The sequence below is a fragment of the Populus euphratica genome, unplaced genomic scaffold (genome assembly GCF_000495115.2).
Source record: "Populus euphratica unplaced genomic scaffold, PopEup_1.0 scaffold95.1, whole genome shotgun sequence".
NCBI classification, from domain to species: Eukaryota; Viridiplantae; Streptophyta; class Magnoliopsida; order Malpighiales; family Salicaceae; genus Populus; species Populus euphratica.
The window spans coordinates 1061968-1073003 of NW_011499885.1; the positions used below are offsets into that span (position 1 = coordinate 1061968).

The following is an 11036-nucleotide window of genomic DNA, read 5'->3' on the forward strand; positions in this document are numbered from 1 at the left end:
CATCAATATCAACCACCTATCCTCTCGCTCTAAACTCCAATTAGAAAACAACACTCCACACCCACTGGCTGCCACACATCCCATCTCATTCGAGACAATAATCAGATGATGCAATCAAATAAGGATAGATTCAAGTCGTGCATTAAATGCCAATACATAGAAAAAAAAATATTTTCGACCATAACATGAGCACAAAGATGATGATCAATTTATATTCACATCATTAATTGTAAAACCCTAACTACTAAAACTACCCTTACATGAACACAGCCTTAAATCCTAAAATCTGAAGAAAAATTGAAGCTAAAAGACTTAAATTATCACAGTGAAGTCACAGTGACTGAAAATACACTTCCTTTAAAACTCTTCCTTCACATTTAACTGTCATCATCAGCCGAGGCCTTGGAGGAGCCACCAGTCTTCTTTGGGAGGAGAAGGTTGTGGATGTTAGGCATCACACCTCCGTTAGCAATTGTAACATCACCAAGAAGCTTGCTTAGCTCTTCGTCATTCCTCACTGCTAGCTGGATGTGGCGTGGCACAATACGGGTCTTCTTGTTGTCTCTTGCTGCATTTCCAGCCAATTCAAGTACCTGACAGCACAACATATACAAGACCCATCAAACACAAAACCAATTGATAAGATTAACTTTCCCTGATTTAGGCTTTGAAACAAAAATTCAAAACTCTCAGATTCAGACATGGAAATTTAAGAACACCAAAATTGACTCAGGAACAAGTTCAAACCCCAGATTCCAAAAAACCCAATAAGCAAAATCACAGACTAGCCACGGCCACATCTTCAAAAACACAATTAACAGGATAATTTCCGAGAACAAGAATATAATTACCCAAAAACGATCAAGATCACCAAAAAATAAAAAGAACCCTAGATTCACAAAATCTTACCAAAACACTTCGAAGAGAGAAGATTAAAGAAAAACATTGAGGCATTATTACCTCGGCAGCAAGATATTCAAGTACAGCAGCGAGGTAGACAGGAGCGCCGGCGCCAACACGCTCAGCATACTTGCCGGCCTTCAAGAATCTAGCAATACGACCCACCGGAAACTGCAGACCGGCCTTGCTACTCCTTGATGTAGCCTTCTTCGCTGTTCCAGATCCTAGGGTTTTGCCTCTGCCAGCCATTGATTGACTCTTTTCGAACAAATAGTCGAAACGAAATATGGAGAGGCTACTTCTTTTGGGAGAGGATAACTGCCAAGAGAGGAAATCTGAAGTGCGGAAGGGGTGTTTTGGGGTTTATATAGGAGAAGAGAAAATCGGGGTGGCCAATGAGAGAGGAGTACGCAGATCGATATCCATGGCCGTTGGATTGGAAGTGGAAGGACGGTGGATATTCTGTAAACCTCTTGGTTTTGTTATGGGAGTTTTTCGTTGGGAACGGGGTTTTGAACGTAGCTTTGGTTTATTGCAATACATAGAAATAAAATTGTGATTGATAACGTTGTATAAAATAAAACGATTATTTTTATATTTTTTTTTTAGATTAATGTGGGTGTCCGGGCTAGCTTGCGCCCCCCACGATTAAACCCACGGACCCTAAAGTTAACGACCATGTAAGCTTTCGGTGGCCATCATATGAGCAACCAAGGACTCGAACCTGAGACCACAGAGGGAGCAAACCCCTTAGTCCCAAGTCTTTACCATTTGACCATCATCTAGATGGTTGATTATTTTTATATTTTATTTGGACGGGTGTGTGTACATATATATATATATATATATATATATATATATATATATAAAAGTTTATTTTACTTTTTATTTGAACTATTATTAAACTTTCATATTAAACAAATAAGTATATATTATCTTTTAAACTTGGTTTACATTAAATATTAAAATTAATAATAATATAATAACTCTTGTTATAAAACTTAAATTTGTTTAGCGAGTCAACTCAAAACCTTGATAACTTGAGGTTTAAATCAGTTTGAATTTTAAAAAATTAAATAAAAAAATAATTAATTTAGTTTGAAATAGTCAAAAACTTAAGTAAACTTGAGACTTTATCAAAATCAAAGTAAAAAATTTCTTAAATTGTTTTTAAAAAAATATATTTTTGTTCTTTTAAAACAAAATTGTGATAGATTTAGATTGACTTAGCTGATTTGTGACTCAAGCATTACTCCAAATCATGTTTTAAAACTATAATAATAATCATGTTTATTGTTACATGTCTGGGTTGAACAAGTTTGAAATTAAGAGTTTTTGCATAAATTAATAAAAAAAAATAATAAATATTATTTATATATAAATATTTTTTTTATAGATTATGTTCTGAAAGTACATAAATTTATTTCAAAATTATTTCAATGACTAATTTATTTTTATGTCTCTACCTTTACAATCAAATATATTTTTATCTTTGTATTTGATGTTTTTTTAAAAAAATACTACCTAAGAGACAATCTAGAGAAACTGATTCTATTTAAGCTAAATCTACATTTATAGATTAACATTTCAATTCAATTTCAATTTATTTATTTTTAAATAAAATAAAGTTGTTCAAATAAAAAAGTTTTAAAAAATTTAAAAGATATTATTTAATAAAAATTTAAAAATTCAAGTTGATCGATTCATACTTAGGTTATTAAAGTTGTGTTTCTTTTTTAAAAAGTGGTTTCTGAAAAATTATTTTTTAAATTTTCTTGTGTTTGTTTGCCATTAAAAAAGTTGATTAATAAAAAATACTTTCAAGTCAAAGAAAAATTTGACTTAATTTTCAGACAAGTGTTTCCCTGCAAAATTTGGATGGAAAACACTTTTTGAAAATTATGAAAAATTTATAAATGTCATATTATTTGTTGATTATATCAAATTTGGTCCTCAAATTTTTGATTGCTATATATATATTTTATTTTCAATATTTATTTTTTAATTTGATCTCTTAAAATTTAATTTTTATATTAACTTTGGTTTTCATTTTTATAATTGTTATTTACTTTTTTATTATTATTTTTTTATTAAATTTTTTTATCTATCAAATTTGGTTCTCATTCTTTTGATTGTTACTTATTTTATTTGAAATAATTTATAAAATTTTAATTATTATTATTTTAATTTCTTCATCGTTTATTATTTTATTATTTTTTAGATTTGATCTCTATTATTTATTTTATTTGAGATAATTTATGAAATTATATTTTTTTTTAAATTTCATTCTCATTCAACTTTTTAATTTGTAAGATTTGTTCCTTATTATTTTAATAAAATTGAGAAAAATAAAATATTAATAAGTTATTTTCCAGTTTATTTTTCATAACATAACTAAACACTAGAAAATGTTTTCTAACTTATTTTCCATTACACTACCAAATATCAGAAAATAATTTACTTTTTCAAAATTTATTTTTAAAAAAACTACTTTCCAGCAAAGAAACAAGGCTTAAGATCATGTTTGGCAATATGGCACGACCACGCTTTTGAGAAAATTCTAAAAACAAATTGCTTCAAATTATTTTTTTAGTTTTTCTGGATCGTTTTAATGTTCTGGTGTCAAAATAAATTTTAAAAAATAAAAATAAATATTTTTTTAAATAAAAAATAGTTAAAAAAATTATTATTACAATATCAAATAAACAATGCATCAAATTAAATTGAGTTTAATAATTATAGTTTTGAATTTAGAATGATTTTGAAATATTCTTACTCAAATGGTTTTGTCTGATTAGGAAACGTGGGTCAGAAGTGAATGACATGTCCTCGAATTTATGTGGGCTAGGTACGAGAGCATATGCTTTTTAAGTCTTGTTAAGTGACCATCTACGAATATTATTGAAATCATGTTTTTTTTTTAAATATTTTTTTTAATTTTTTATCATTTTAAAATTTTAATATCAAAATGATTTTTTTAAAATATAAAAAATTATTTTAATATATTTTAAAATAAAAAAATACTTTTTAAAAAACCACTACTACACTTTAAAAACTCTTTTAATCCTAGTTTAATGTTTAAGAAGAAAAAGACGACCCACGATGAATGACAATTGATATAATTAGATGCAAGTTTATAGTAGCTTAATTATTTAAGATGGACACGTGTACGTCAAAAAAAAAAAAAAGTTTTGGTTTGAGCACAGCTTTAAAGAGAGACGCCAAACATTTGGAGATATGCGTGTTTTGTTTTAGGCACTTCGATTGCTTATGATGACAAGAAACAAAGAAGGGGTAAAAAAAGGTTAAAAACACAGTAGTCTGTTTTTTGACGGATAGAAAAACAGAGTGGATTTTGTTGACGATGAATTTATTAATTTAATATGGTTTTCACACCTTTTGGATCTTGCTGATGATGGAGTCAATACAGCACTTCGTTTTCTGATTTTACCATGGTTTTCACTCCTGTTGGACCCTGGATTTTCTTGGATGCTGTGCTAAATCGTCGCAAGTATTTGAGATTTTTGTATAATATGCCAATTATTTGTTGTTTTTGCTTCTTTAAAGGGTTCAATTCTGCCAGATTGTGTAAGCAGCAAAAACCCTCGTGATTTCTGATCATGATAAACCCAGAAAGACAACGATCTCTTCTTGATTGATTATTTTGAGTTACGATGAAGAAAGATGGGAGAAACATTGTTCTTGTGGAAGTAATGATGGAGGAGAACGAATTTTATTACAGCAATTGTTTTAGATCTGCAGTGGAGAAGAAAAGAGAAAACGTTCGAGGGAATTGTTTTAATTTCATAGAAATTGTCGATGATTTCTGGAAATTCTTGATGTGCGATAAGTCGGTGATATGTCTTGTTAGTTGATGTACTAATTACAATTTAAACACTATAAAATTTCCCTAAAATCATTCATTATTCATCATTTTCCATCAGTGTGGTCACCTCATTATTTGTAGACAATTATTTATATTCTAGGTCCTTGAATTTTTTTGTTATTTTACACTTCTGTTATAAAACTCTCTTTTTTTTAATTTAATTATTTTAAATTATATTAAAATAATTTAATGTGTTGAAATGAATTTCAATTTAGGTGCTCCTCATATCTCATCACATTGAATTAAAGATTTTACTTTTTCAAGATAGAATTTTAAGTTATTATTAAAAATAAAAATAAAAGATTAAGGATAGAAATTAACATTTAAATAACAACAAAGCCCTTTTTCACCAATCATGTGCGAAAATATCATTTAGTCCTTCAAGTTTAAATTTTATGCATGTTTGATCCCTTTTTGACGATTTAATCATAAATTTTATTTTCTCATGTTTTAACTCCTGAATTTTGAAAGATAATAGAGATTCATATAAAAAGGGTAAAGGAAAAAGAAAGCACTCATGCCGCCAAATTTCAATATTCAATAATTTTGTTTTCAGTATTTATAGATTTATCTTTAAAAAAAACTTAAATAATGTATTTTCATCTTTAAATATTAAATGAAATAGTTAAAAAAAACATAGTAGGTGCCCACAAATAATTTTAAAATGATCGCTAGATTTTTTAGAATTTTCAAAAAATATTTAGGATTTGCTTGTCAATAACTCAAAAATACAAGGAAAAAAAAGATATAATAAAAGCTGATAATGTGTTTGTCAAACATACTTTAAAGAAAAAAAATATTTTTTTCTCTTTCAAAAATACAATGGACCAAATAAAGATTTAAAATTTTATGGGCCAACCCAGTCATGTAGGGCTAGGCTTGGTGGGCTTGACCCACAAACAAGAAAACAAAGCCTCGAACTTATGAAAACCAATCAATCAAGGCAAAAACATAATTTTTCATAATTTTCAACTAGCTATAAGTAAAATTTTAAGGCTTGATCATTGCAAAAAACAACAATCATCATGGCAAAAACATAATTTTTCATAATTTTCAAATTGAAATGGATCGAAACTCAAAATTTATCAAGAACACAGAGAATATTCAACATAAACTCAAAAATGTAGATTCAATTTCAAACCAGATTTCGCAAAAGCAATGACATAAAGGCGAGTAAAATCATTGTTTAAGTAAAATTTTAAGGCTTGATCATTGTAAAAAACAACAATCATCACGATTAATTAATTTTGTGAAAAACACAAATGAAGAACCACAGATCGAATGTCAAAATTTCAGTGTTTTTAAATCTTTAGAATACTAGATTAATGATTAACAAGCTCATATGCATGTGTAAGAACTAATAATTGATCAAAACGGTATGGAAATCATGGATCCAAAGTAATTTTCTTTGGATGAATGTTAAACCCTAAAACCCATATTATGCTAAAATCAAGAAAATGCACTAAAACCCATAATAAAAGCCTAACACCTATTTATATAATTAAGATACACTTATGCTTAACTTATGCTTATGCACGCATGATTAAGCCTTTAGAAACAACAACAAACATTAAAATGCATGGGATTCAAAGCATATAACTACTGTCAAAAAGCCTAACACCTATTTATATAATTAACATACACTTATGCTTAACTTATGCTTATGCACGCATGATTAAGCCTTTAGAAACAACAACAAACATTAAAATGCATGGGATTCAAAGCATATAACTACTGTCAACATACAAACATGAACATATATTGTTTTTACCAATATAAAAGCTCATTCAACATTAAAAAAAAAAACATTAAAATGACCTGTATAAACTTTCAAAATTAAATAAAAAAAATACTAGAATAGCCAATCACTGCTATGTGTTTTATTTTTGCATATAATCGTCATAACATATGTTTTCCATGCATCAATAACAAGTATTCAAACATTAAAAGCATATCATTAATCATCTATTAAACATTATAAAACACTAGATTAACAACAAGAATAAACAATCATATTACAACTTGCATTCAAAGCAACCTGAATATATATGCAAAAATAACTTCAAACATGATCAAATAAATTCTAAAACATCATGAACAATACTTGAATAAATGAATCAAAGCTTAAAATGCAAAGGAGAAGTATTCTAAATGAGTTCTAACCCTTTATCAAGTTAAGTAATATATCTTCAAGAGATGATTGCAACTATTTTTTATCTTTTATGTTTGATTTCAATAGATTATAGCAACCCCTTCCAAGTAGCTTTTATATTATATTTGGAAATGCAGCTGAAATTGTGTTTTCTAAAACTTTGATTTGTTTTTGCTTAATTGTTTTATATATTTTTAGATCATTTTGATTGCTAGTGTTAAAAATAACTTTTTAAAAATAAAAAATAATATTATTTTGATGTATTTTTGAATAAAAATACTTTGAAAAACAATTGCTATCACACTTTCAAACACTCTCTTAATCTCCTTTTTCATAATTTCTCCTTCTTCCTTTTATTTCTATTTTTTATTATTTGATTGGGTATTAATATCTTCCTTTTCTTTCTGGTTTTTTTTTTTTACTATTTGATTAGTTTTTTCTTATTATTTCTTTTTTTTTTATGGTTTTTCAACTTCTCCCCTTCTTTAGGCTTCAAATGACACTTTTTTTATAACCTCAAAAGGGTAGGTGATTGCGAAACCATTTATGGGTTTGAAGGTAGTTCTTCAAAACTAGATTATGGAGAATCCTTTCTTATTTTGCCTCTGATATACTCAGTGATCACTCTTCTCTCTTCTTCTATTTTTCCTCTCTTTAAAAGTTTAACAAACTCTTAAAATTTCTAAAAAAACTTGCAAACTTCATAACTAAAACTTGATAAAAAATGGTTGTTTGAAGATGCATCCTTTTGAATTAATCATAACATATATGAAGTCATTGAAGCTAACCAAGCCATAAATCATGCAAAGAGGATGTTAGTCTTTAACTAGAATCAAATCATACTTGATTTGATGGTTTGTGTCCTTTCCGCCATTAATTCAAAGTTGAGTGTAATGCTACTTAATTTTACTAAACCGAACAAAGTTGTCTTGGGACAAGATGTTAAGGATTTTTACTAGCAGGTGAGGCATAAACATTGAAAAAAAAAACAAAAAAACCTTCTAGATATAAATCTCCTTTATGGAATGATAGTCTTTATTCATCCAATGGTGGTTGAAGTTGTCATGATTTTACTTTTCACAAGAATATCATCATGGATAGTCAGAAGAAGGGGTCAAGAAATACTTCATTGAAGTATGACGGTTTTTTCAGAAACAGCTCGAAGCATGATGAGTGGATAAGAGGAAAACAAAAATGGAACAAATCTGAAGGGTTAACAGTAGGTGGAGCTTCCCTGTGCTATGATCAAGGACGCTTTTTTCCAGTTCTCGAGTTTTAGTAATCAGTGTTAAGGGTTTATTGTTCTATTTTTTTTTATTTTATTAGTGTTCAAGGTTTTGTTTAAATTAAGTCAACCTTTGGTGTTAATTGTATGTGCCCAATAAAAAAGATTCTCTAATTAATAAATAAAATTATGTTCACGTTTTATAACATGGATTTTGATGAGCATCCCAAGATCAAGATCTTGAAAATTTTAAGAGGTTTGTCAAGATGACAATGGTGGACTTGTACAGAAAAAGGCCACCCTGTTTGTTTTCTTAGAATTCCATAAAGCTTTAGGCATCAGCATTGTATTGTTTGATTCATAAAGTTTTGGGTTTTATAGCAACATTGTGCCACTAATTCATACTGCTGAATTCTTGTTAAATATTAGTGTGTTGCTGATTTTGAAGTTTTAGGGCTCTTGTCTAGCTATTTTCATCACATTAATTTCAAGATTAAGATTAAAAGTGTTGTTGTTATTGCTGCTACGGATGATTAAATCACCATTAAAAAAAATTAGATGATGAAGCTATATTTAAATAAGAAAAACCACTATAATTATTGTGAACTTAGAGCCTACACAACTTAAAAAAAAAAAAAAACAATAAAGCCATTAAAGTGATGGTGCTGGTGAAAATGTTAACATACATGTGACATCCTACATCAAGAAAAGAGTATCCAGAGTCAGGACATATAAGGTAAGTGGTACCTAATCTTGTAGAACGCGTTTTGAGGCCTGTGGATTGCTAGAAACAAAATTGTGAGGCATGGAAGCCGGGTTAGGCTAAGCCAAAATGAACAATATTGTATAAGGAGGAGTGAGCCGAGTCTTACAATACATTTCTTACCATTCAACATAGCTCGTAAGTGTTTCATATGAATCTTCAATTGTTCCTATATTTATCGAAAGAAGATTTAATGACAATTGTTAATCATAAACTATTTAGATTGTGATGCATTGAGATTTATACTATAAATTTGATTTATAAAGCAAATATTATCCTCTTGCTAATATTTGATTTCACCATTTTTCATAAATTCTAATAGAAATTCAATAAGCTCATTAATTTCTACCTAACTTTACTCAAAGAAAATTGAAACTTAAACATAATTGGAAAACACATCTCCTCCGAAACTCCAAATTTCCATATCTATTAGTTTTAGGTACGTTTTTAGAAACCTCAATTAAATAACATAGTATGTTTTATCTTTTCCTTGTACATATCTACAAGGTAAAGATAAAACAAACATATATACATACAAATTCAATAATTAAATAAACACTACTCAACATTATAAACACAAATTTACTATAAAAAAAATCACTTTTAAACAACTAATTAACACACAAATGCACACAAATTCAAACAAATTCAATTTTAAATATCTTAAATTTAGAACTCTAAATTCACATGTATCCAAAATTTTACAATAAAACTATCAAATTAGTTATTTATAAGCTCTTCATGAATGCGAGTTTTTTATTATTTGATAATGATCTTGTTCCTTGTATTGTTTCTAATCAATATTTTATCTCACTTCTCTTTCTCTTTATATACACACATACATTTGATTTTATATTTTCTAGTTTCATATCTAATGGTGGAAATTAAGTAAATTAAAGTCAATTGTCCAAATTTAAATGTAAGGATATAGATTAAAATCATGAAATGTTTAAAAGAATATTTGTGAGGAAATTTTTTTAACTCATTTATGTTTATATCTTTTTTCTCTATCCTTTTTGTACTTCCTTTTAGGACTTGTTTGATTTTATATTTTTAAAGTATTTTTTGAAAAAAATTAATTTTTTTATATTTTTTGCTTATTTCAAATTATTTTTTTTGTTTTTAAATTATTTTAATGTGCTGATATCAAAAATATTTTTTTAATGTTATTTTCCTATATTTTTAAACAAAAAGCAATTGTTAGTATACTCATAAACACTCTCTTAAAAGAATAAAAAATTATATTTAGACAAAATGAAAAGCTTTACAACCCAACATGTTACTATTATGTAAAACAACCAAACACTACCTAATTGATTTACCTCACAAGTAATAATCATATATTAAATTTATATTGATCTTAAATTTATTATTTTTTAACCACATAAAAACCTACTAATACCATTTAAACAAAAAAAAAATTAACATCATCTTCTTAATATAAAATTAAAAATTAACATTAAAATTAATAAAAAAAGGATGGAAAAATATTGTTCATTCACTATTCATGAAGAAACATTTGCATGATCACCTCACCATGCATGACCATTTTTTCTTATGCCCTTGAAATTTTCTGTTTTCTGTAATTTGGTCATTAAACTTTGTTTCTTTATTTTTATTGTCATTGCAAGTTATGTTATGCTTGTATGTTTTAGAGTTTGTTTCGCGCATGTTCTCATGTGTGCACTGTGAAACAGATTGTTTCCATGTTAAATTAAAGATTGTTATTTCAAAATATAAAATATTGGCTCAATTAAAAAAATTAATAGAACATGGACTGGGATTAACAAGAGAGAAAAAAAAAGGAAGGGTAGTTTTTTTTGTTTAACAGGTTCGTATTTCTACACTTTAGTCCTTATTGTTTTCAAAGGTTTCTTTTTAGTCATGAAATTACATTTCTTTTATATTTTAGTCCCTGATAATTTTTTAAAAAACAGGGAGAAAATCGATGGAAAGTGAGAAGGACGTCGTCCCCTACCTATAAACAAATAAAACTCAAGCCTGGGCTCAAGAGGCCCAAACATCAGAGCCTGAACTTAAAGGTCCAGGTGCTCCTAGCATTTATTTTTAAAAGTCAGAAACACAGACCTACCCTTCAAGCCCAAGATTT

At 27.7% G+C, this 11036-nt stretch overlaps 1 protein-coding gene across 1 annotated transcript; it reads right to left on the reverse strand.

The window, feature by feature from the left end:
- Positions 1 to 104: 104 nt before the first annotated feature.
- LOC105130197 (probable histone H2A.1) lies at positions 105 to 1243 on the reverse strand. Its single transcript, XM_011032599.1, has 2 exons — positions 961 to 1243; positions 105 to 593 (listed from the first exon to the last, which is right to left on the reverse strand). Exons 1-2 carry the CDS (start codon positions 1147 to 1149, stop codon positions 378 to 380), a joined length of 405 nt encoding a protein of 134 aa, XP_011030901.1. The 5' UTR covers positions 1150 to 1243; the 3' UTR covers positions 105 to 377.
- Positions 1244 to 11036: the final 9793 nt, after the last annotated feature.

Bases quoted from the DNA above. Each gene is read 5' to 3' on its own strand.
- LOC105130197 (XM_011032599.1), bottom strand. From the start codon at position 1,149: ATGGCTGGCAGAGGCAAAACCCTAGGATCTGGAACAGCGAAGAAGGCT. The intron at 594-960 runs GTAATAATGCCT...TTGTGCTGTCAG, and splicing joins TTGAATATCTTGCTGCCGAG to GTACTTGAATTGGCTGGAAA.